This window comes from Cyprinodon tularosa, unplaced genomic scaffold, assembly GCF_016077235.1.
Source record: "Cyprinodon tularosa strain WSP-4 unplaced genomic scaffold, ASM1607723v1 ctg636, whole genome shotgun sequence".
Classification (NCBI taxonomy): Eukaryota; Metazoa; Chordata; class Actinopteri; order Cyprinodontiformes; family Cyprinodontidae; genus Cyprinodon; species Cyprinodon tularosa.
Window position 1 is genome coordinate 546,899 of NW_024039381.1, and position 27,179 is coordinate 574,077.

Below are 27,179 nucleotides of genomic sequence, written 5' to 3' on the forward strand. Positions count from 1 at the left end.
CTGTTTGTGTCAATCAGTGCAAATGCTCAGGTAGATGTCCAGATAAAATTCAATTAATGGCAAAAATGTCCTTATAGCTTCTCTTCTGAGCCAATGAAAATAAAATAAATGTAATATTTATAACATCTTTATAACTTATTTTTCAAACATGTTGGTATTCTTTTATGAAGTTAAATGCCCTAACCGAAAAAAAGTATTAATTTCAATTTTAAACTTAATTTAGCTTTTTTAATAACCTTATTTTATCAATCTTCATTTAATCTGGATTGTGGTGTTAAAGTGTAATGCTGAAAGACTGAGCAGAGGGGGAAGTGAAGCTTATCTGATTTCATCTCATACTTATTGGTTAAGCTCTAATCACGATTAACAGCTAGAATGGACAATCAAAGTGAAAGATTTCCATTCAAAAAATGAAAAAAGAGTGTGTGTTATGATTACTTTGGTGCTTGCCTTAAAACTCCTGAAGCATAAAGCTTAACATAGGGCCCCTTATTTTGATGCCCTTTGTTACCAGTCCAAGCTGAAACAAATCCAAAAGGATATAAGGAGTACAGAAGTCCTTTCTTTTTCTGCAATTTCCCAAAAACACAGAGAGGACAAACGCTGCAAAGCAATGATGGGAACTACCTTCCGTTTGAGACTATGTGGATAAAATGGGTGCTTTAATGGAAACTTGGCTCTGCTCTCCATCCACTTATAAACAGACAGCTTCTTACACACAGTCTGCACATCATAATAAACACAAGAGGCGAACACCATGTTTTCACCCAGCATAGTTCTAAACCCGTGCGAAAACGGGAGGGGGGCCAAGGATAACCACAACAGTGTAGAACAGGTGACGCAGATACACTATGGCGCTGATAGCAGAACAAAATGTGATAATTCTTATATATGGATATTGTGTTCCTCAGTAGATTTGACCTTTCAGTTTTGTGGGAATATGATGTCATTGTTGAAAGCCCATAATGTTACTGGAAAAGGTTTTTACTGTGCCTGTTAAGGGCCTCCTGGTTCTGACTTACTGCTGACATATACTGAAACATTGCACTAAAACCTTGAATGTGTAAGGTCATCAAAAATACAATTAGCACCAATTGTAGAGAGATTTTCCTATTTCTATTATTATTATTTTTTTATTACAAATGATTTTAATGACAAGAAAGTTAAACAGACAAAAAAGGGAATGAAAACATGGCAGAGTTTGTGTTTTGTGAAGATGATGCGGGTTATTCCCTAATTGTGTGTAAATACAGGACCTGCAGGTTAAGTTGAAAAAATATCACGTTTGTGATTTATCAAATACTTTGCTTAAGTAAACTTGATGAACTTGTGTTCCTATAAACTCATGCAGGTCTATACGTGCAATGGGGGGATGATTGTAAAATACCCCCAAAATACTTTGTTTGACTGTTGAAGCTATTTAATAGTAATAAATAAACTTGTCAAAAACTGCATGGGATTTTGATGTTGTTTATGGTAATGTTGATGTAGGAACTTAAACCATTTTTTACAGTAAGCTATGTGTTATTGTACCTTTTTTTTTTTTCGGTAGTTGAGAGAACAAGGTCCAGGGTATGAATCATGGCTTGGGTTCTTTCTTTCTGCGTGGTATATGCTTGTATAGTCAAAAAAAAAAAAAAAAAAACTTTTTTTTTTTTTTTGAGAAATTACAATAACATTAGCCTTACAATAGAAATAAAAAAAGAAAAACAGATAAAATGCACATAAGTCAACATGAACACAGCAGACTTAAAAATTAGCTGTTATCTCATAAGCAACACAGGGCAGCTTAGCAGCATAGGAATGCTGTGTTTTAAAAGTCAGCACAAATTAGATTCTACCTTAAATTCACTAGAAAGAGCCAATCAGAATTGGACCAAATAGAAACATGGAACTTTCACAAATTCATGTTTAGCTGAAACAATTTACTGTGTTTTTATTAGATGGTTGGTGAAAGCGGGGCATTGACAGAGCTTGACCAAAATTTCCAGCTTTTTTATTGTAATTGCACTCTCATAAGTACAGCGCAAAGAAATTTACTCTCTGCATTTAACCTATTCTCTTGGAGAGCATTGGGCTGCCACTGTGCGGCGCCCGAGGAACAGTGTAGGGTTAAGGGTCTTTGTTCAGAGAGCCAGAGTGGCAGTCTGTGGGAGTGGGGTTTGAACTTCTGGATCCCATGCACAAAGCCCTAACCACTAGGCCGCCACGTTACATATCATTACATATCAGAAATAACGTTATATATAATTTCAGTGCTTGCATCTTCAGATTTCTGTCAAGATCCATTCTGTTAAGATAAGCAAAGGTTTTGAATGTGGGTTCTTTTCTAAACAAGCCTAGTCCACGTCTAATCCCATTGGGTCAATATTGGGGATGTTGACATTGATACTATGTAATGTTTGAACTTGTGTTTGCCGAGGAGGATCGGTTCCCAGAGCAGCATCTCAGTTCAGATTAAATTCTCTTGAGAGCTTCCGGAGTAGGCTGAACTCTTATCCACTAAATATAACGATGCAACCTTTTCCTAAAAATGGTGAATTCCTTAACAGAGGAGTCAGTCTTACATTGCACACATTTTAGGAAGCAAATTCAAAGCCTTTAACGCTTTTAATCAATAGTCAGAGTTGTTTTAAAGGCCAACAGAAGATAAGGGAAGTATTCTCCTGCCTAAAATTGATGTTTGTTTTATCCACCCTACCTTGAAAGGTGATGGCATATTGCATCATCATCATCGGATCCAACGTGTCATATCTCTGCATACCATCACGACAATAACGTCTTCAAGGCTCCACACCCTGGGTGTGTAATTCATTAAACACTACGACTGCAGGAAGTATTTCTGACGTTAGAATGAACACGTTGTTAAGGACAAAAAGTGAAAGAAGAACAGCAGAGGCAGAAGTAAAGTTGGGAAACTAAAATAAAATCTCTTTTTTGACAAAAACCTTCTTGCAGTTTGCTTTTCTTGTTCAAAACATTTTGGAAAAAATGATTCAAAAAGTTGCAAAGAACAGACAACAGAAGTTAAAGTCATTGCATCTACGTGTCATTTAAACAATCTGTTTAATATGTTTTTCCCATTTTGACCCCACTCCTAATTTTGGAAACCAGAAGTGTATTCAGGGAGTTGATCATTATGCAGTGACAGCCTCTCTTCCACCAAATCACAGGCAGAGGCACACCAGGGTTCATTCAGAGCCAATCAGGTTAGAGCCTTCCTTCCATGGCGCCGCCTCCCGTCCGTCATGCATGGGTTCCTGGCCAAAGCAAAAAAGTATAAAGCAGCCTCACAAGCCAAGAGGGAGAAAGAGACCAGACTACACGATGAGAGAGAACCTCAGCAGTATGTCATCCCAAAACATGGCTGTTAATGACTGCATGAAACCAAGTGACCTGTCTGCAGGGAAAAAGGAGATAAAGTAAGAGACTGTAACATTTAATGGCTTTTTCCTTTTCTTAATGACATTTTACACAAATTAATTCTGATTAATTTGCTCTGTACTTTACATAGGAGGAAAAACTGGAGAACCAGACTTAGACGTTTGTGGACAAACTCTTCCAAGTCAATTCTACATCCAAAGAAAAATAGATCATACAGGTGGGTCGAGAATATGTGTATATAGATATGTATTCAAGATTCAGTCTGAAAGTAATGCAATATGTTATGTTGGACTTCATTTTGACATGAACTATTGTTTAAATATGAAAAATAAATCAGTCTTAAAATGAAATACATCACAGTGTGCAGCATATTGGAAAAACTGCAACAAGTAAGGCTATGCAATCAAACCTATTTAATAACCGGCCAGTCAATTGTAGTACTATAGTTGAGGTAATCAATTGCAAGGATTTACAGTTGCACTATAAAAGTGGCAGTTGTCTAAGCTATAATTATCTCTTACGCGAGATCTGTTCTCTACCCTCAGGCCGAACGTTGATGACGTGAACCAATGGGCACAGTCACTTGACAAACTACTCGCCCATAAATGTAAGTATCATTCATCCCTCTGTTGCAGCAGTCATACATAAAAGAGTCTCAAAGGTCACACTGTAGCTGGTTGCTGAATAAAGGCAGTTTATTGGCCTCAATAAACCACAGCTCGTAATGGCTTTGGACTTACTTGACTTTCCATTAATGGGCAGAGAGCCTGAGAAAGAGAAAGACACTTGGGCCCATCTCACAATCCTAATCCTCTGTTTCTTCCTCCCCCAGATGGGAAAGCTGCCTTCCACATCTTTTTGAAGTCCGAGTTCTGTGAGGAGAACATTGAGTTTTGGACGGCATGTGAGGACTTCAAGTCCCTTACGTCACAAAAAGATCTGGTGTCCAAGGCCAACACCATCTATGAGGAGTTCATTAAAAGTGAAGCTCCGAAGGAGGTAATACAACTTTGATCTTTAAAAAAAAAAACATTTTTTTTACTCTCACAGTATGTTTCTTTGCAGTTTTTTTGCTGAAGAAAAGCAAACATTTATAATTTCTTTCTTTCTCTTTGCAACAGATAAACCTGGATTTCAACACAAAAAATAGCATTGAGCAGTGTTTAAATGCACCCACTGCCACAAGCTTCCAGATTGCTCAGAAAAAAATCTACAGCTTGATGGAGAATAACTCCTACCCGAGGTTCATCCTCTCAGACCTCTACAAGGAACTGTGCGCAGTTGCCAGTGGAAAGAGCAAGCTCGTTAAGTACTGGTAAAACTACGCACCCACTCCTGAAGTCATTTGTTTACCGCTGTGACTGCACACTGGGTCCAGATAATGTTCATTCCTGGAGCTGCATCAGGATAACAGACCTGAATGCAAATTTTGAGCATGAATAGCAGCAGCGAATGGAAAATGCAAAGTAAAGTCATTTTTAGACAGTTCAGCTGTCTGATTTCAACAAGGAAACTGTGAGGTTAATATGAATATGCTGCAGGAAGCGGGCAGAGCATTTTCACGAGATGGGATTAAGGTTACATTTCCTTCACTGGGTCATTGCACACAGTTTTCTTGATGTACCATTACAAATTCATGCTATTTCAGGTTTTATGCAATTATAGACAATACAATGTTGTGAAGACTACTGGTTTAGAGCTAAGAAGTAAAAACACTGAAATACTGATCTCTGCTCACCTGAAACCGACAGTACTGTAAGAATGTATTTTTGGTCAAAATCCACTGTTAGAATTTTTTATAGGGGTCTTAAACTTCCCATGTAGCCAAACTTTTTTATTCTTCTGTATTTGCACTTGTTTACATAAGATGTGCAAGTTTAATATATGTGATAATGTCTACTGTTTCCACTGCAACTGACTGTGAGAATGTAAATACTGTGATCCTGCACCAGATGTTTCATGTATATTTTAAGCTTTTGGCAGCTGGCTTGCCTTTGGAATAAACTATTTCCACGATGCTAAAAACTTGTAATGTGTTTCTTTACAGATTAAGCAGAAAACTAAATATTAGAATCTCAGATTGCCTGTGAGAGCTTCCATCCACATGTTGATATCCTTCTAGTAAACTAGTTCTTCATTGTTTTTAGGTATATACACATTGTTGATTTGACTATGGCTTTAGCAATGTAGGGATAGATTTAGATAAAAAAAAACAAAACAAGAAATAATTTAAAGCACCAACATTTTAAGAAAGTATTTGTCATAATTTGACACGTACCATGGATGCCATGTAATCAGTAAAGTTGCCAAATCCAAGACAGCTGATGTGAATTTATCCTCAATAAGTACCAACAAATATTAGACTTAAAATTAACCACACATGGATATTTATTATGTGGCAGCCTCGGAAAATGAGCGTCATGAAGGCCAAATTGGTCTTAATTACTTATTTGCTGTACCCCTGTGATTTTAAGGTGGATAGTGATATCTTTATTGGATGAAACTTGTGCCATATTCTGTTCATTTTCAGTTCGGGACTCAACAGAGCTCAGTAGGATGCTAAAAGCTTTGGATATCGCTTTATATTCTAAGTCAGTTTTAAAAGCAACTATGACTTTAAATCCATACTATTCCTTGGACATCATGCTGTTTTTTAAGCAGTTATGATCCGCCACAAAACCACAGATGTTCTCATAAAAGCAGTTGCAGGTGAAGGATGTATATCCGATTTAGGAATCGTTTATTGTATTTTACAAGTAAAAGTGGCTGAAAATAAATGTAGCCTATGTAAAACATTTAAGATTTTCCTTTGTTGAAAAAAATAACCCAAAAAACATTTAACTCTTTGCTTTACAGTTTTTGGATGCTCTGTATAAAATCCTAATAAAAAATAAAAATAAAAAAAATTATAATGTTACACACTTTGAAAACCTCAAGGGATATAAATATTTCTATATATAGCACTACATGTGAAAATAATGCTAAAAGTCATTTCAATAATTATAGAGTAGGTCTACATTTTCCAGCAAGCTCTTAATGGCGTCATTCAAACTAAATTAGAAAGATCTAATTAAATGCCTTGCATTTTTAAATGTGACAAAAGCACATACAAAGGTACAGCGTGTACAAAGGTATTAGAAACAGTTTGCTCTGTGTTAAGTCACACGACAACATTCCTAATCTATTGGAGTACTACACTACAGCATCTTTGTTCAAGTATCATAACAACATATTTAAAGCTGTCAGAAGAGGAGATAAGCCTTCCTCCTGTCTGTCATCTGTCAGAATCCAGGACACACACTGCTGCTGTTTCTCCCCTCTCAGACCTGTGCCATAGTGCCATGCACTGCAAAGACGTTTTCTCTTGTTTCAGCAAATCAAGCGCTCTGCTCCTGCTATTATTTTCAGCTTTCAATGAGTGTCCAGGACAGTCACCTGAGTAATTATGCACATTTTACTTCACGTGCTTACTGCTGCTTAAAGCTTCATCTGGCCAGCTAAATTAGAGGGGTTTCTTATTATTTTATAACTACTGCAAATTTAACACGAAGCTTTTAAAAACAGATAATAAAGTTTTTGATTTCTCAAAATAAAAGAAATAAAGCTTGCACCTCCAGTCATGTTTTGCTGCATTCATAAAGTGATTGATGCTAATATTGCCAAAGCTGTAACACAGTCTAAACAGAACTGTCTTTAGCATTGGGCATATCAGCTCTCAGCACCGTGTTTGATAATGAGTTTCACAAATAAACTTTTCCTGACCTTCCAAGTAGGCATACCAAAATCCCATTCAGTTACGCAGCAGTCTTGCTATTTAGGATTTTATCCTTTTTTATAGCTTCTTTGATTCCTTTCTGCTTACTGTAGTTTAGCTTGTAACTCAAAAAAATATATATATTACAAGAAAATATAAGACAATGTGTTTAAAAATAGACTAAATACAGCAGTTAGGTGAGGGTAAGCAAAATAAATCCTGCTGCTTTATACTTTTGTTATTCATCCACATTCTGAGAGACAGAGTAATATAAAAGAGATGTCTTTTTTTTTCCTCAGCTGGTAATAAGATCAATGAGGTTTTCATTCGTTGTCATGCACAGACCAGGCAACAGACTCCTGGGATCAGGTCCAACAAGTACTCAAGGTGCATATGTAAACTCTGAATCTAAAATTAGAAACAGGCTGCGTCTCACTTTGGTCAGCAGGCTACAGATGCGTCAGAATGCAATGGCTTTGAGACGAACACTCTGTTCAGGAGCAGCAATTAAGGCAAATGAGCAGCTTCTCTGTAGCTTTCCATTCATGCTGATTCAATCTAAGCTTTATAAAAACAGGTTCAACACAACAGACTTTCTAAATCTATTAGCTTATTCTTTGAGCTGATTTGTTTTAGATAATGAATCTCCTTTCTTTTCTTTGATTTATGTCTTAAGGTGTGAAATCTTTCGATGTACAATAGTTATATATTAAATCTTAAAGCAGACTAAAAAAAATTTTTAAGCATGAATATTCCAAATTATTTACAGAATTGTATATTGAAAACTAACAACTGTAAAACAGGTAATGCTTAAAGATACATAAGTTATTTTAAATTTTTTTTTGTCTGCACAGCTTTGAGTACAATTCCAGCTGTTTGCTGTATGGCAGGAGAAAAGGCTTCCATTCTAATCAAAATGCTGAATAATTTGTCATCAAATATTTTGGTGATATTTGGCCTATATCTTGCATATCCTACATGTAGCGATGTATTCTCTATTGCCAAACGCATTTGCTCACCCGCCTTGAGCTTTATTGACATCCCAGCCGTAATCCATAGGGGTTCAATATGTTGGTCCAACGTTGGCAGCTTGGGAAGCTGTTCACAAGTTTTAGGACTGTGTTTATGGGAATTCTATATTTCCGGAGCATTGTGAGGTCACACATTGATGTTGGACGAAAAGGCCTGGCTCTCAGTCTCCACTCTAATTCATCCCAAAGGTGTTTTATTAGGTCTCTTTGGAGGACAATCAATTTTATCCACACCAGACTCTACCATCCATGTCTTTATGGAGCTTGCTTTGTGCTGTAGTGCACAGTGATGTTGCAAGAGGAACGGGCCTGATCCAAACTGTTCCCACAAAGTGGGGAGCATGGAATTGTACAAAATGTGTTGGTATGCTGAAAGATCCAGAGTTCCTTTCACTGGACCAGGGGGGTCTAGTACAGCTCCTGAAAAACAACCCCCAACCATAAGCCCCCACTCCACCAAACTTGACACTGTCACAATACAGTTAGACAAGTGCCTTTCTCCTGAAACCCACTCCCTGACACTCTCTGCACACTGTTTTAGAACTTGAAGTTTAAAGGCGTGATTGACTTCTTCACACTATTTGCTTCAGTAACCGCTCCGTCAGTTTATGTGGCCAAGTTGCTGTTGTTCCACAACACGTTTGTAATACAGCTGACAATTAACTGTTGGTTTGTGGGCAACTTAACTGCCTATTTCTGCCTATTTCTGTCACTCTTTTGCAATACTTTAATGTAATTTCATGTTACTCGATGACCTGATATAAATCACTCAATGATGAAAAAACAAAATGAATCAGCATTTTGTTGATGACGTAGGTATGCAAATTACATCCTGTTTGAGAGATGTCTAAATGAAATACTTTACATCAAACATGTAAACTTACTGAAAAGTCCTGAGGCATTTTAGGATGGAATGCACATAGCTGTTACAGTTCTTTAAACATAGCTCACTGTAAATACAAAAATTTGACTTCCAGGAAGTGGTTAAAAAAAGGATGCTGGGATCAAAATCCCTTCAACAAAAACCTCAAACATCTACACATTTTATTATGAAAATAAGAACAAAATAAGACCACATTTTTCCTTCAGACATGCATTAGCGCCAACAGAAACACATGGGGACATTGTGACAGGCAGTCTCTGTGCTACAAATGCCGCACAGCTCTTTCTGAATAATTCACTGGAAGCCAAAGTGTGCTGCAGGACGCCCTCCATGCTCGCTGTGATGAAGTTAACTGGTGAAGTACAGAGTCTGTTCACTGCTCACTGATGAAAGAGTGACTGGTTTTCACGGTGATTCCTTGCTTGCGTCTGATCAGAACCTTTCTGGTGAATGTTGATGTTGTTCACTTGGCCTCCTGAGCCTTTTTAGCGCTTTGTTTCTCTTTTGCCTGTTGAGAAAACCCCACACACACACTGCTGTTTAGATTGGTACAGTATCTACAGTAAAGAAAACTTTTGAACCCTTTCTTAGAAATGGACCTATTTTACAGGTGAAACTATAATATTCACCAATGATGCCCTCTAGTGAAAAAACTGAAGCATTTTTTTTTTTTGCAATTTCCATCTGTACATCTCTTAAAAAGTTATTTATCCCAAATCAAGAGCTCAAAAAAAAACACAAGCCGCCCCCAGATGGCTCATTAAATTATTCAGCATGTTTAATGTCACACATTTTAAAATGTCATGGTACTTTTGTTCTTAGACCTGTGGCACTCAGGATCAATAGGAGTTTGGAAAACTGATTTGTTACCCTTTCCACCAAAGGTATTAGCTGCTGGTACTCTGCCAACGTCTTCAGTAGCTCCATAATGAAGGGAAGGTAGTTGTGCTTTCGTCGAATATTTTCAACCTAAGAGAAACCAGATTTTTTTTTCTTTTAAACTGGGCATAGCTAACTTTTTTCAGAACAGAAACAACAACCTTTTTCGTTAAATGAATACAGATGCACTAAAACTTGAAAAGTTTAAATGATCTCTTGTTTGGCAAATTTCACTGTATTTAACAGTGACTTACCTTGTATCTTTTCAGCTTCTGGTTTTCCTCTTCAATAAGAAGCTGGTACTTTGCAATCTCTGACTGGATGGTGCTTAAAAATGTGTTGTTCTGGTCTGTGTCCATTGGCTCATCCTGAAAATAGCGTAATAGAAATGTATTTCATAAAATATTACATGATAAAATGAGAAAACAAAATGAAATCATTAGTCCCTATAATTTAGCATAAGCCTCCTAGAAAATACTGATCTGTCCCTGCAAACTTAACTTTGCTAATACCAATGTCAGCAATGAAAATAATGCTTTGCTGACCTCTAGTGGTGGTAAGCCTAAGTGTCCTAGTTTGACCACTAATACATACATAGACTGACGCTAAATTGCAATTTTGAGCATTGAAGTTCATTTAAAGTACAAAAAATATCAATTAATTATTTGACAGCCATTTTGATTTTGACAAAAATCAAACCAGGTGAAGCTTAAACTATGGTGAATTCTGGATAGAGCTTATTTTCAGACCTCTAACCTTAAATGCAAAATGTTTGTTCTTAGAGTTTTTGGCTTTAATTGATATCAACTATATATGGTTTATAGCAATTTATATATAATATATAGCGATGAACTATATATTTAAAGCATTTTGGTCAAAACCATTTTGGAAATAGGCTCTTAATCTGCAACAGCTCTAGTCTGATTCACACGTCTGTCTTATTACAACATTAAACCCAGTTTCTTAATGCAGAGTTTGAAAAATGAAGTAAAGACAGCAATTCTGGCTGGGATTGAGATATGCATTGTAGCAGGTATGGATGAACACAAAGTCATTAATATTTCTCCTGAATGTTACTGCAATCAGTTCATATCGGAAACAGAAATATGACGCAAACTGCGAAGGTACAAAAACTTGAAGGAGCAAAATGATCAGCACTCAAAACAAAAGCCGCAGTGTTAGCAAACTGAACAGTTCAGAGTGAGAATATCTAAAGTCGAAACAAAGCCAATCAACAAAACTTCAATTTCAACTTTGGGTGAGTAACTTATACAAAGAGTAACTGGGATTTCTTGAATACATTTTGCACAAATAAAAGTACAAGAACAGAATATTTTATTGGCTCAATGTCCTTAATGTGAACACATTAGTTTATTCAAATTGTACTATTAATTCTGATCATGTAAACGTTTTTGTGATTTATTAATTTATCTCCATTTTAGATTTCCTTCCAGATTTCATGTTTAAACTTATTTTTGGGTCTACAACAGAAAATACTGTAATTTTTTCACAACATCAAGGAACACAATAAATAAATGTTCATCTATTTGCTAAAAATAAAAGCTGTATTATTTCCACAATCATGCAGCCCTAAATCTAACTGAGATCATGGCTGCTGATACTATTTTTTAACGGCTATGTAGACCAATCATTTTTAATAAGATAAATGAGGCAGAGCCTAAACACTGAAACTGAACCCACTTAGTCAAGTGTATGAACTGACACCCTAAGAATGGAGATCTGAGCTATAGCTTTGTGTGAATGCTATGTATGCATACATGTGATGCAGAGTTCTCTATAATGTCCAAAATAAAATAATTCACGATAAATTATTTTGACCACTAAATAAATCAAATCCAAATCAGAGATAACATTTATCCTGTTTTTCTTACCTTAATAAATCAAAAACTGGCAAATTTACTATTACTAATCTCGTTGTGTCTTTATTTTGCTTTTTTTTTTTTTTTATACAAAACTCTTTCTTATTAGACAAAATAACAACCTAAACAGTGAACATGGCAGACAGGAGGTCAGAGTAAACACAGCTTTACTCATTTTGAATTTAAGACTGACTTATTTGATATATCTTTACTTCTGGGGAAAAAGTTATATCAAGGCCTCAAAATCAGAAAAGTAATATTATGTCTCATTGTGACTTACCTCTGTGAGCTGAGCCTGGAGCTCTGCAATTTTCTTCTCATATACCATCTTTCTGTCAGAAACAATGGCCATCAGGTTGAATCGGATCTCTCCTTCACTGTACCTGAAGAAGGAAAAGACAAACGTTGATGGAATTAATTCAGCTTTAGTTATATATGTAAATAAACAACAGATTTACATTATTGTTTACTTTTGTATTCTCTTCTCAATCACTGGGCGAACTGCACTGATCCAGTCATCTTGGTTGCAGACTCCTGTGACATAATAGTGATATCTATTAAAACCTATAGTTTCCAGAAGTACATTCATAACTATGAAGAGCTGCAGTTTTAGAAACTAACAAGTATGTCAAAGAAAAGGATAATCAGGATCTCATGTTGAAAACATAGGTTTATTCATTTATATTATTGATTAACCACATGCACGGCATCTCAATCACTGTAATATCCAGAAAGGGGAAAGTTATGTTTACCCAAGTCTATGGGTCCTTCCCGAAGCCCATCCAGCTCATACAGTCGGCCGTTTACAGGAACATAGCTCACAAAGTGAAAAGCATCTTCATCCTTTGCTGAAGACTTTGCATCGAATTCAAACATCTGCTGCCTTCAAAACACAATGAAACCCAGTCAGACAAATCTAACATTAAGTTAGACACAAAAAAAAAAATCACTCAATGATCATCATATCATATAAAACTGTAACTGGAGCATGTAACAAAAGTAATTTCCCTCTGGGATTATTAAAGTATTTCTGATTCTGAATACTCCTGATTTTCACATATAATAGGCATGCATACTTCTCTATTAATTGGAGATTTTCCAGCTCATATAATGATATTTAGATTAGAATAATCATCTTCATTGAGGTTTGTTATGAGGTTCAACTTGTAGGAGTGTGCCTAGTTTTTAATCAAAATCTAATGTGTTCATGATTCAATGCTCTGCTATGACCCTTAGCGCTGACCCCTAACCTCCCTCTGCCTCAGAATAATAAAAAGAATTAAGGTTTGGTTCCACCTAAGGCTTGTTCTTTACAACAATATTGTTTTCATTGTGGGCAATGTTTGCCGTTAATAGAACTTGAAGTGGATGCTGGGGTTACGGATTGTAGACTGAAAGTCTTGTCAATAATAACTCTAGATAAGAATGTAATTTACCAAATTGCAAGTGGCTAAAAATAAACATCAGGTGAGCAAACACAGCTTCTCCAGTTGGGAATTAAATAAGCAAGCACTCACCTGGCAAAGCTGTTGTGAACTTGTCGAATCACTTCAGAGTTGCTGAGAGCGAGACCTTTCATCTGAGGAGCAAAGAGAGAAGATCATCAACTAAGGCCAGCTGAACTCTGGCCTTAGAGGTCAAGTAGTTCATCCTTTCTTTCATTACACGAAAACAAAACAAAAACACAGCCATTAGAATAATAAAACTACCGTTTACGTACAGCTCCATCAAAACTCTGGGAAAACTCTCTGAACTCCGTCAGTGTGTCTCCCAGCACCATGTCGGGGTGGGAGCAGTTGAGCAGAACACTGATGATCGCCTGGGTGGCACATGCATTGTTTATCACCTGGAAATGGAAAACAGAGTATAAATCATACAAGTTGAAAAACCCAGAGAACATCCTCTGGTAAATATTAACAGGCCTTTACAGAATCCTCACAGTTTTCCCCTTGTTGGAGGACTTAAAGGCTTTCATGTAGTTGCAGAGACTGTGTGCATAATGTAAGCAGAGTGGATTCTGTATGCATGTTTCAGCCTTCATAGCAAAACCATTTCTATTTCTCATAACAAAGATTTATTTCCCATACTACCATGGCATCAGGAGGAGAGCAACTGAGACCCTGCAGGTGCTTGAAACTGGCTGCTCTGAATGGTGCCTAAATAGGGTCTAACTTAGTCTAAGTTTGTTCTTTAAAGGCCTTGAAGTGTTTTCAGGAACAAACTGCAGCATGTAAATAAAGAGGAACACCAAACAGGCCAGGACTGAGTTATAAAGAAGCTTAAAGTAGGGTTAAATAAATGTTCTAAGCTTTGAACATCTAAGAATTAAACTAATGATGTAAATGAAAATAACTTGACTGAACTAATATTAACTGAATCAGCTGTGCTGAACCCGAGAAACATTGTCTGTGTCCAAACGTCCGTCCCCTATATAGTGGTTACACCTTTTTATATGTCTAGTAGATGAAAAAGTAGTGGACTGAAAATTTCCCACAGTGCATCTTGAAAACTAGTGATCATCCATGGTCACTAGAGAAGCAGATATACCCCAGAATGCTTTGCAAGAGCTCTCATCGCAAATCATGCGGGGAGCCAGAGTCACGTGATGGGGAGCAATAAGTAGTGATCATCTGTCTGAACGGCCAGTTATCTGAGTTCACTATGAAGTCCCCCATATTTACCCACTGTATTTAGTGATTGAGGGGTTAGGATGGCCGTTAGGACACAGCTATTGAAAACCTGTAGGACAGCAGCCCACAAGGACCTACTTCGGACATGCCTAATCTAAACTGACGGGCAGCACACAGGAAGAACTGCTAAAATAATAATTATTATTAACTCTGGATTAGCTGCAGTTATACTAAGCTTAGGTGGAGTCAACCAGTACCTGCCCTATACAGAACATCTCAGAAGGTTTTGTAAAATGTCCTAATTTCTGGCTTTTCAGAACCCATTCCGAGTAAGCAGGAAAGTCTGATATTTTGCAGGAATGAAGTAAATGAACAAAAATGTAAAAAAATATATATCAATATCATGCAAAACAAGTATTGCATCTGGATACAGCGTTTGACTATCAATTCTTTTCAGAGTACGTCTCCTTTTAAAAACTCTAATTCTGATATTTGTGGTGCAGAGGCAACGAGCAACAGCCAGTCCTGTAGCCTAAATAGGTCTGTATTATTTTACTCAACATGAGAAGAGCAAAATAAACCATGACTTTATCAACAAACAGAACAAATAAAATCAAAACAAGGGCAGGAAGGGAAGCTCCACCATTACTGAGAGTAGAAATCAAAACAAGATGATTTTAAAAAGCAAAACTTGCTAAAAGCTGCCTGCTCTTTTGTCAGGGTTTATCAAAAATGTGATGTTTCACCTGTATGTATTCATTTTTATCTTCAGAGCTAGTTATAAGGTTTTTACTGATTTATTACAGTGATATTGAACAACATCTTTCAGGCTTTGGTGCCTTTTCCTTGTTAAACAACTATGACTGAATATTAATCACGAAATAAGGAGGCAGTGGCAGAGAAACTCTGAAAGAGGAAATAATGGACAGAGAAATATGATATGAAAATCATGTAGCTCTAGAAATATATATTAGTTAAATAACTATTAAAATGTTATACTGGAAGAGCTTCATAGACGCTGCAAAATAATGTTTTCTAAAATTGCACAGCAACCATTATGGGTTTTTCTGTGTTTTTTCCTGAGACTTTCCTATTGTTTAGATGAATCCTTAAAATCTAAATGAGGCCCAACTATTTATACACTGTAACCAATTTAATATTAAAGGGTGTTTATATAAAGTGCGCATGCAAAACTTGACGTTGGACCTAAGATTATAAATTCAAAGTTCGCCAGAAAAATTTCCAAGTGATTTGCTAAACATTGCAGAGTGTAAGATCTTCACCAGAGGCTGAAAAAGGTCCACAGCCCAGCAAGTCAAGATGACTTTTTTTGGTTACTAAAATGGTTCAAAGTCCTGACCTAAATCAAATTAAAAATCAAATATTTACAATTTTATGTTTTAAAAAAAAAAACTCATGCAAAGAGGTACTAATGTTAGATTCTAGATCAAATTGCTGGTAAAGACAAGCTTCAAAAGAGTATAATTGTAACAAATGGTTCCATATAGTTTTGACTCGGGATCGATTATAAAAAGGTACTCCTTTAAATTATTAACAACTAGAAAATGAAATGCATTTCCAGTAATGTTTTAAACTTAGCAGTTATGCAATGAATGCATAGCAGAATCACTATTTTTGACAAACAAGTTACCATTAAAAAAAAAAAAAAAATTTAGTTTTTTTGTTTGAAGCAAATTAGATGGAAAGACTTTATATTTTCTATCTGTGAATTTGTCTAACTGAGAAGCCCAAACCTTGTACCTGTTTAGCAAAGAAAATGTGATCAAGCCTTGAATCTTGAACAATTGATCCTGCTGGTTCTTCCCCTGGCTGCCATTTGAAGAGAAAAATCAAGCCGTGGACTGGCCTGGGAAAACAAAACAAAACTGTTATTAAAGGTCCTTACAAGGAGGAGGCGTGTTAAAGGTAGAAAAGTGCCACACATAGACAGACATACTTCAGGTTCTCAAAGTTCTCAGGCTCCATGCTCCAAATCTCTTCAACCTGAGCTCCTTTGCAGCCTAACAAATAAAAACCAACATTATTCCGTTATTTGGCTTGTTGATAAAAGGCCTAGCTTAAAATGTGGATATAATATCCAGCCTGAGTGATAGCAGGCTCACGTTAAGAAAGGCTTGTTTTTTTTTTTTTTTACGCGCCGTAGTTTTTGAAAGCTGAGTAATGCTAGCTATGCAACACTGTAAAATGAAGTTAGCTACCGTTACACAGTCAACGCATGCAAATTAGACAAATAACCGAAAAACAGATGGGACTATAAGGTTCTCAGCTAAATATATGTCCGTTCAATGAAGGATATTGGTCAGAAGTAGCTAATTTAAAAGCTAGCTTTGCAACATCTAGCTAGCGCTGACGCATAGCCACATCACATTGAATGAGCTGCCAACGTTCCGGAGAAAACACTTACCGAAACCTTTAATGAGCTCGGTGAACACTCCGGGGTCGCTCTCCATCAGACACCATTCTCCTGCGCTTCCAGACATTTTTCCAACTCACAGTTTAACCTTTAGATCATAAATATGTATCAAAAGCTAATAGCTTAGTAGTGCACGCGCTAGCTAGGCTAATTAATTGTAGCACAGTGACCTCACTGCGATGCGGTGCACTGTCGGCCAGCTGGGTATGCGCGATTTGATGTAGGGGACGTACCGGCGGGGTGCTACAACACCGCAAAGGAATGTTAAAATATAAAATACCCGTCCGATTCTCTCTAAAAGTCAAATATTGAAATGCATATGCATGAATTTAAATAATAATAGATATATTATCAAACTGGAGGAATTTCAAGAGCCTGTAATTTTATTTATCCAAGACTTGTTTATAGCAACACTGTATCCAGCATAGTCTTAGGGAGTTGATGACCCTCCAAACTTAATTGGAATGATAAGTTAAGTTAGTAAGTTACTACATTTTTGGAAATAAAAAGTGTGAGGAAAAGTATGAGGGGAAACAAGAGGATCTATGCCAAAGTTCACTGAACCTGCATGACATTAACATGTCATGTACTGTTAGGAGTAAATGCTTCAAGACCCACCACTAAAAAAACCTCAGCTTCTATAGCTGAGTTTTATTGCATGTTTCCAAGCAATACAAGGCCTTGTCCATATAAGACTCAAACTCACTGCGGATCCAGACATTTGAATTGAGAAAGCTTCCTGGAGAGGTGGCGAAACGTCTTCAAATCTTGAAAACCAAGTCCAGTGGATATTTTTTGAATTTTTTTGAATTTTTACGGAACTCAGCTTCTATATTATTTTTTGTAAAACTAACTCCTGAAACAGAGGCAGGGTGAAACTCATATCTTGGCTAAGAAGAACAAGGACTGGATTATTGATCTGCTGTTCAAAGCTCTCAGATGACAGCAAATTTGGCATTTCATTTGGAAAACCAGGATCCAACAATGTAACGAGTACATTTCTCCACTGTGAGATCAATAAAGTAAATCAATCAATATGACTGATATCACTGATACACATCAATACAAACATCATAGTAAGCTGTGGTTGCCCCTAATTGCATCTTGTATGAATAAAAAAAAATGCGTATATTGCAGTTATGTTATTTTTTAATGTCATATTTTTTCTGATTGTTCTTTATCGTTCTCTCTCTCTCTGCAAGTGTAGATGCAGACCCCTAGTGTGTCATCTTGTATTTTATTGATCCTTCTTCCCTTTATCAGCTTCTCCCCTTTGTTTTGCCTCTTTCCTTTTCATTACTGTCAATCAGATATGAATATCTCATAAATGTTTACATATATCTGTATATCAAGTAGAGCGTCACATTGAAAGCCATTATGCTAAACTTGTGAAAAGTAAATCTGGGATCACCCAATCCTGTTGCAGTACTAAAGTTTAAGCCGGGACATATAGCTGGGAAGTAACCAAGAACTGCAGGACACATCGCAGACAACAAACATGGCAGCGCAGGATAAGGAACGCATCGGATACCTGCTGCTATTACATCTGTATACAGATTAGGGCTGAAACAATCGGATTAATCATGATTAGTCGACTATTAAAATAATCCTCAACTAATTTAGTAATTGATTAATCGTTAAGTTGAGTAATATAGAGACTCTAACACATGCCTGCAGCTTACTGAGGAACAGTAATTATGCAAAGGTTGTAAAAAATATTTAAACATTTTGAAATTAAGATAAAAATGTACAATGTCTGGTTTAATTATGATTAATCAAAAAATAATTGATATATCTATGAAAATGCAAAATAATTGTTAGTTGCAGCCCTGATCGAGATCCAAATTCAATATCTAATAGAGGAACTGTATGTGAAATGATAAGTAGTGGTTTCTCATGCCGTCTGACGCCATTTCATCTATTACTGTGATTGGCTAAAGCCAAACTGCTTCGCTTTATCAGCTAGGGAGGTTCTACTGAACAACCCTCCTTTTCCCAAATGGATTTGTTTGACGGAATCCCAGATTAATAACATATAGAACTAAATCTGAGTGCTTTACATTATCAATATGGCATGCCTTGCTAAGTCAGAGCAATTCCCTATCAATAAGTTATGTAGTTCTTTCTGTTAGAAAGAACTATATAACGTATTGGTACTAATACTTATTGATACTAATTCCTGGTTTAATATCAAGGGTAATATTGTGCTAAACCAATCAGAAATCGTGTCTTATTTTCCCTCAAGAGAAAACCTGTGTTGTAATTAAAACAAAAATGAGAGACAGTGAAAGAAAGAAAGCTTTTCTATTAATATTCGTAAAGTCTCAGTAGTCTCTTAACCTTTATTCCACAAATGTAGGCAGCCGTTAATGCATTTATTGTACAGTGCCATCACATACTTTTACAGTAGGCTGACCTTTCTGTATTTAGAAAAATAAATAGTTTGTCTCCTGGATGACTCTTAATTACTGAAAAAAAAAACTTCACCACAAGATTCTACTTCTTTCTTACATGTTTATTAAACAATAAACATATAATGTACATAAACAAACATAATTCCTTATGTTAAGCCTCATCTAAGGCCATTAACCCTTTGCCATGCATTCCTCTAGTAAACATTCAATTAGACACAGCTTTGGCTATAATTTTACAAAACAGAAAACACCAACCACTGTATTTACTTAAATATATTTTACTCTTCATTATTTCCATGAAGAGCAGTATAGTGAAGTGTGCATGTGAAATATTCACATTTAAGTCTTTTAACAGTTTCAGGTATTGCAATACGACTATTCTCTTTTTCTTTACATTTTGTATTACAACAAAAGCAGAAACAACTGAAGTCCTTCCAGTGTCTACTGCTTTTTTAGGGAATTTCAATAAAAATAGACTGATTTAAGAAAATCCAAGAAAATAAACATCAGTCATTTTCTTGGTTTTGATGAACAAAGAGCACTGACATGCTCAAAAAATGTATAAATTTTAACATAAAATTAAATAAAAGAGGATTTAAAAAGGCTACTAAAACGGCTAGTCATTTAGAGGGTTCAAAGTGTCCACTGCTCGATCCTTCGGCAGCACAGCAGGGGGAGCACTGCTCGATGAGGGGCAGCAACCTGCCCTGCTTATAGAGCTGTTTGGTGTCAGAGCCGCCTCCAATGCAGCTTCCATTGATGAAAACTCTGGGCACCTTAAAAAAAATAAACAATGTGAAAAAAAAGAAGACTATCAATGTTTGCAATAATGAAAATAAAGAGGGATTAAGCTTTAATAGATAACTGCTAAATAACTATAATTAGCAGTTTAGCAGTTAGGGGATAATATATATAAGAACTAAATATATCTTAGCAATATCTCAAACTCACATCAAATTAGACCGTGTCACTGGAGCTTCAAAAGCTTCCAGTTTATATTCGGTCTAAGCCTTGGTTGTAATTAGATTGTTCCTGATCATTCTTACTTCTTACACAATTCTTACACATTGCAAATAATAGTCATTGTAGTATTAATGTTGCAAAGGTTTACTTAGTACACCAAATATTACGGCTTAGGATCCATATGCAGATATACAATTCCCTTGTTGGATAGATTCTCACAGCAGAATACACTAAGATAAGGATCACAAAGAGCAACGGAAAAACTGTGCAAGCCATAATAAAGGGGGTTTTAGCATCCATCATTATTAAGATAACAACCAATAATGTTCCTATTGCATAATACCCATAAAATGATGCTGCCCTAATCCTCATATATTATTTTTTGATAGACAGAAACAATGCAAGTCCAATAGTTGATATGTGGACATCTATCATCATAAAAATACCAAAATGTGCTTTGGAAAAGCTTAAGAAGGTCTATCGAAAACCTAACTGTTTAAAATAGGAGACTGTGTGAGAAAACTAAAACTGCAAGACGAGTTTTACAAATTTTACCAAGAAGAAAAGGCAACCATCGGATCAGAATCATTAATTGTTGGTGGCTACAGAAAAAAAAAAAAAGTGTGATTAAGGAAAAGTTACTAATGCAGGCCTGGGCAATAAGGCTTTATAATCCAATCTCAGACTTTGTTCCTACAAAATCGATGTTTCATAATAAAAAATAACAACATATACTGTTTCAAAAACTAGTTTTGATATCAATCATCCCTTCTGGGAAGTTACCTCAATTTGAACAGAAATTTTATTTAAGCAGTGAAGCCTGCTTGTAAAATGGTCATGTTTAAAAACAAACAATGAAAGTATGACACACTACATGTTTGCAGGGAGTGGTATCACAAAGTCAGATCATTTATCAGCTGTGATGAACTGATGTGACTCAGAGACATGAAAGCCCAAAGAAATGGATCGGTGGCAAAACAAAATCCAGAATTTACTAAATTGAAATCTTCATAAAGAAGTGAAATTGGTTTCAGGGTTAATACAGGAATGAGTAACTAACTGAATGCTTTGTAATGCTCTTGGAAATAATTTTAATGCCATCAACAAGTAAACAAACAAGTTATTTCTGATATATCTGACAAAATTGTCTTTATAATTTTTTTTAAATAAAGCATTTTGAATACCACGATAATCACATTTAATGAATTTTAATGCCAATTAAGGCCTTAATTTAAAAAATAATAATTTAATGACTTTAAATAATTTTTAATGACCTGTGGAAACCCTGGGTTAATTGATAAAATCGATTAATGACCCAGCCCTAACTAAAGCTCATGATAATGAACTTTGATCATTTTGACAACATATTGAGTAAAGAGAATCCAAAAATTAAAATCACTTTTCAATTAATTCAAACCCGTGGCTTCTATTCTTTTTTAGAAAATATTTGCTTTGAGAGCTTCCGCTTTATTTATTACATGTTCTCATCAGTCAATATAATTACATTTTAAAGCACGCTGTTAAGCATACGTCTAAAAGAGTTGTGTTTTTTTCCACCCACATATCTTTTTAAATAAGTTTATAATTGCTGACCATCATTTTGTGTTTACAGTCATGTGCCCCAAGTTAAATTGCCTCCACTAATTTGAAGTCAGGACTTCTTTCAGTTACAAGAAACATGTTGATAAAATAATAAGATTACTTTTAAAACCACAGTCCTTCGAGGGGAAAGATTACATTTTGGATCAACTGCAGCTGAATTATTCCCTATTTTATTGTTTGTTTGCTAAAATTCTGCTAAAACTAACTGATCCCTAAATGTCAGATTTTAAAATCCAACACTTACTGTTCTGGCGCCAGTCATTTGTGCCAAGGCCTCTTGAAGTTTCCTGCCATCATTATGTTGGTCCAGTTCAATCACCTTGTAGTTGGCACCAATTTCATTAAACACATTTTTGGCCATTTTACAATAGGGGCAGGTGCTCTTCGAAAATATGACAACACAGTTCTGTGACACCATCTCCTAAAAGGTTAAGAAAAGATAGGCTGTTATAACAATTTCACTGAACAGTTCCAGGATATATTTGGGGTCCTTAACTAGAGATTAGCATAAACTAGACACTTTAATCAAAATCTTAAAATCTATTTTATTTAAGTCATTTTTCTGTGTGACTAGTAACATTTGAGAGAGATTTCAACTCACTCCAATAATGGCTTTAATTGAAAACTCAAAAGAAAGAAAAAATTGGCCACACCCTGCAAGATGAAAATAATAGATGTCCAGACAAACTATTACAAGAGCAGGTATACATCTTAAGAAACAACTCTAACGTATATGTCTTTAAAAATACTATAAACTCTCAGTTTTTATAGGCTGCTGTCATCCACTGCACGTTACATTAACTGTAACAAAGAAGGAGGTAGATTTGTAAACATCTTCTTACCTGAACAAGCTGAACACAGGCTGTGCTGGTGAGACCCCCAGAATTGGAGGAGGTAAAATTCCCCATCCTGAAAAAAACACGACAAAGAACAACAAATTAAGGGCAACAATCAGACTATGAGATCTAACACATAGAGTAAGGTATAAATCCACTTAATGACCTTAGAAACGGGATAAAACCGAAGGAGGGCAGGAAAAGAAGACAAAGCACAAGAGCGAAAATAAAAAAACAAACCATCATAGTCTATCATTAGTAACACCATGCATTCACTAGTATTGCTTTACTCAAAAGCCTTTCTTCTACTGCAGTAAGGTTTAAGAGGTCGATAATCCCAGATTAGCCACCTCACAGCACTGCTGGCACATCAGTGCTCATTAAGATCTGCTAACTTAAGTTCACTATCCAGACCACTCTGGGGCCCTGCTATTTATCGTATACATTAAATGGTTGATACATAAACTGCCAAGAGGCGTCTATTCTTTTAGAGTAGACTGCAAACTGTATATGTAAATGGAAAATTGGTTTAAAAAGTGAATTACTAAAACTGCAAAATTAAAATAATTGTTGACAGCAAAGCTAAAGCTGACACCCAATTTAAAGAAAAGGTATAAAACTGATTTTATGAGCTGTATTTCCCATTAAAAATTGACACTAGTGAATGCTGGTTAAAATCTATGCAGTGCATAATCTACATACACTATATTGCCAAAAGTATTTGCTCACCCATCCAAATTATTGGAATCAGGTGTTCCAATCACTTCCATGGCCACAGGTGTATAAATTCAAGCACCTAGGCATGCAGACTGTTTTTACAAACATTTGTGAAAGAATGGGTCGCTCTCAGGAGCTCAGTGAATTCCAGCGTGGAACTGTGATAGGATGCCACCTGTGCAACAAATCCAGTCGTGAAATTTCCTCGCTCCTAAATATTCCACAGTCAACTGTCAGCTGTATTATAAGAAAATGGAAGTGTTTGGGAACGACAGCAACTCAGCCACGAAGTGGTAGGCCACGTAAACTGACGGAGCGGGGTCAGCGGATGCTGAAGCGCATAGTGCGAAGAGGTCGCCAACTTTCTGCAGAGTCAATCACTACAGACCTCCAAACTTCATGTGGCCTTCAGATTAGCTCAAGAACAGTGCGCAGAGAGCTTCATGGAATGGGTTTCATGGTCGAGCAGCTGCATCCAAGCCATACATCACCAAGTGCAATGCAAAGCGTCGGATGCGGTGGTGTAAAGCACGCCGCCACTGGACTCTAGAGCAGTGGAGACGCGTTCTCTGGAGTGACGAATCGCGCTTCTCCATCTGGCAATCTGATGGACGGGTCTGGGTTTGGCGGTTGCCAGGAGAACGGTACTTGTCTGACTGCATCGTGCCAAGTGTAAAGTTTGGTGGAGGGGGGATTATGGTGTGGGGTTGTTTTTCAGGAGCTGGGCTTGGCCCCTTAGTTCCAGTGAAAGGAACTCTGAATGCTTCAGCATACCAAGACATTTTGGACAATTCCATGCTCCCAACTTTGTGGGAACAGTTTGGAGCTGGCCCCTTCCTCTTCCAACATGACTGTGCACCAGTGCACAAAGCAAGGTCCATAAAGACATGGATGACAGAGTCTGGTGTGGATGAACTTGACTGGCCTGCACAGAGTCCTGACCTCAACCCGATAGAACACCTTTGGGATGAATTAGAGCGGAGACTGAGAGCCAGGCCTTCTCGTCCAACATCAGTGTGCGACCTCACAAATGCGCTTCTGGAAGAATGGTCAAAAATTCCCATAAACACACTCCTAAACCTTGTGGACAGCCTTCCCAGAAGAGTTGAAGCTGTTCTAGCTGCAAAGGGTGGACCGACGTCATATTGAACCCTATGGATTAGGAACGGGATGTCACTTAAGCTCATATGTGAGTCAAGGCAGGTGAGCAAATACTTTTGGCAATATAGTGTATGTGCTGGATGTAGATTATGTAAAACAGATTCTAAACATTTAGTATTTATTCATAAAAATTCAGAACATTATATTTGATGACTTCTAATGTTAGCGGACAATCCTGGATTAATTCAACTTTAATGCTTGGATTCAGACCTGGTCTAATTTAATCTACACAGCTCACATTATTTCTAAATCAATTTACAGGTTTGTGAAACTTTAAAACAAGCAGCTTAATTAATAAACACATTCTATAAACAATTGATTTTTTCAAACCTCTACTTGTACTCTATCTGAGGTGAAACTTAATATTACTGCGCTTAAAAGTTAATAAACTATATTTAGAAGAAAATGTTTTCAGTGTGATCCGGTCCTGTCCACATGGGACTGGTTTAGGTGGTGTTTCACTTTTATAAGATCTTATGTAACGTGGTCTGAGTCTGAAAATATGTTTCTTATACTGTAACAACCAGAATAACATTTGTGAGAATCACCGGCTGTGTTTCAGAACATTAGTAACTTTTACAACAGTTGAGACCTTATTTTCCTCATTTACGACCTGTATTCGAATTAGAAATTAAACATCGTCCTTACTAACAATCTGACTAAAGCGAGGAATCAAAGCTAGTTTCGGCGTCTCTGACAGCAATCTCCAAAAAGCTGCTGAATGGTTTGCTAATACCAAGTAAACCATTAAAAAAGGGAGCATTAAAACGAGGAAATATAAATGTTAAGTTTGGTTGATATTGAAGCGGGAATGACCTTCTGCAGCCTGTCCAGCCCACCCTACGAAGACATTCTGCCCGGATGAATGTGGTGAAAAAAGAACAAACGGCGAGTAAAGACTCGAGTTTTTGCCCCGAATGAAACATGCGGTTAGTGTATAAGCAGCTCTGGAGCGACACACCACACAGTTTAAGGCTTTCCATCTGCCTTTGCCCCTTGTTGACACAGTTTTTTTTATCAGAATCCCACCTTACGTGAAGACCGGATGTAGCGTCTTTCTTCTTCTTCGGTTAGTGTTGGCAGGCGCTCATGGATATCTATGCTCACTACCGCCACCAACAGGTTGGAAAGGGAAGCAAACGTTCACGGACAACAAACATTTAGTAGCATTACCGCCACCTACTGGTATGGAGTGTGGTTCGTGATGGACTATCTACTAATAAACATATATATAATTTCTAAGGAAAAAAATAAAGAAAAAAAAAATAAAACTTATATACATATACACATACATAACTTTGTATTCTACCAGTCTATATCATACACACATTCACCTTCTCTATAATCAAATTCTATGAAATAATTTAGTTTTCTTTAAAAATCGAATCATTATTTGTATATGTTTACACCCCAAATTCTTCCTCAAAATATCTAATAAATTTATCTTTGTCTTAATACATTCAAACTCTCTTCTCATACATCTTCTCTCGCGTTCATATTTATGACATTCATGTTCTATTGTTTCATATTTTCCACAGTAATCACAATTGCCAGTAGTATACTTTTGAATTTTGAAAAGTGTATAATTAAGTCCTGTATGCCCAAATCTTAACCTTATTACTCTCTCCTCCTTTCTATTTTGTCTTCCATTTCTTCTTTTTCCTACTATCTTCTGAATTTTATAAAACCATCTTCCTGTTTTTTTCTTCATCCTACCTTTTTTGTCATTTTTCCATACATTTTTCTTTAATAATACTCTTTCCCTCAAATTTACTTGTTATGACAACTCTTACAAGAAGGACTGTCTTCGCTCAAATGTCGAGCATTATGTGAAGTTACACTTTGGCTCTGGTTTGACAAATTAGAAAATATTTCTTTCTGAAACAGGCTGTTGTATGACGACATCATTCTCGTAATATTACAACTTTATTCTCGTAATGTTACAACTTTATTCTCAAAAATAAATAAATCTCTTACTTAGCTGAAATACTCCGTCGTGGACTTTGAATGTTTAAATCCTATGTTTATTTTCACCAGTATTTCTGTGTTCAATGTTTGTCAATTGTTTTGATTTTTTTTCATTGTACAGTAATAATTTTACACCATGTAATAATTTGCCTGATACTTCAAACCTGTCAAGTAATTGTGAACATTTTTGTATTTCATAACAACTGCAGGAAATTTCCTAAAACCCTGTTGCCCATTTAGTATTATTTTACAACATTTCAGTCACAAAACATGTTGCAAATAAATGTAAATGTAAACTACATGTGCAACGTTTCCACATTACACCACATATTGTACCAAGCTTTAGTTCAACATTTAACTGTTTATTCTGAAAATTTCTAAGGTTAAATTAATCTGCATTTAAACCTTCTTTCCAACTAAGCCTACAGTCCAAGGCACATAATATATATCAAAACATAAGGGAGAAACAGGATATCTCATAGTGAGTGAACTAGTAAACCTTTTTAATGTGGGACTAGTGACAAAAAATAATGATCAGAATGGTGCAGCTTTTGTTGCACCGTTGTTGATTGCTTCAGATGTTCTGTTCTGTTTTTTGAGAGATGAGGGAAATGAGTTGGATCTATTGCTGTGATGTAACTCT

General features: G+C 36.2%; 3 protein-coding genes across 6 annotated transcripts; 1 reads left to right on the plus strand and 2 right to left on the minus strand.

The window, feature by feature from the left end:
• The first annotated feature begins 3,272 nt into the window (after nt 1-3,272).
• Nucleotides 3,273-5,409, plus strand: LOC119798775 (regulator of G-protein signaling 2-like). The gene is made up of 5 exons (XM_038308389.1): nt 3,273-3,422; nt 3,515-3,601; nt 3,930-3,991; nt 4,217-4,383; nt 4,506-5,409. The coding sequence occupies exons 1-5, from the start codon at nt 3,328-3,330 to the stop codon at nt 4,701-4,703; spliced, it is 609 nt and encodes a 202-aa protein (XP_038164317.1). The 5' UTR covers nt 3,273-3,327; the 3' UTR covers nt 4,704-5,409.
• Nucleotides 5,410-9,194: 3,785 nt separating this feature from the next.
• Nucleotides 9,195-17,069, minus strand: uchl5 (ubiquitin carboxyl-terminal hydrolase L5). Its single transcript, XM_038308408.1, has 11 exons — nt 16,867-17,069; nt 16,399-16,462; nt 16,203-16,308; nt 13,532-13,657; nt 13,329-13,390; nt 12,564-12,694; nt 12,282-12,345; nt 12,092-12,194; nt 10,186-10,299; nt 9,923-10,021; nt 9,195-9,560 (listed from the first exon to the last, which is right to left on the minus strand). The coding sequence occupies exons 1-11, from the start codon at nt 16,940-16,942 to the stop codon at nt 9,516-9,518; spliced, it is 990 nt and encodes a 329-aa protein (XP_038164336.1). The 5' UTR covers nt 16,943-17,069; the 3' UTR covers nt 9,195-9,515.
• Nucleotides 17,070-19,369: 2,300 nt separating this feature from the next.
• glrx2 (glutaredoxin 2) lies at nt 19,370-25,658 on the minus strand. Of its 4 annotated transcripts, none has more exons than XM_038308384.1 (4): nt 25,598-25,658; nt 22,697-22,763; nt 22,099-22,275; nt 19,370-20,065 (listed from the first exon to the last, which is right to left on the minus strand). In XM_038308384.1, the coding sequence occupies exons 2-4, from the start codon at nt 22,760-22,762 to the stop codon at nt 19,910-19,912; spliced, it is 399 nt and encodes a 132-aa protein (XP_038164312.1). In that variant the 5' UTR covers nt 22,763; nt 25,598-25,658; the 3' UTR covers nt 19,370-19,909. The 4 variants fall into 4 exon arrangements, with proteins under 4 accessions (XP_038164312.1, XP_038164313.1, XP_038164310.1 ...); XM_038308385.1 differs by lacking the exon at nt 25,598-25,658 and adding an exon at nt 25,533-25,554; XM_038308382.1 differs by lacking the exon at nt 25,598-25,658 and adding an exon at nt 25,385-25,523.
• Between the last annotated feature and the right edge of the window lie 1,521 nt (nt 25,659-27,179).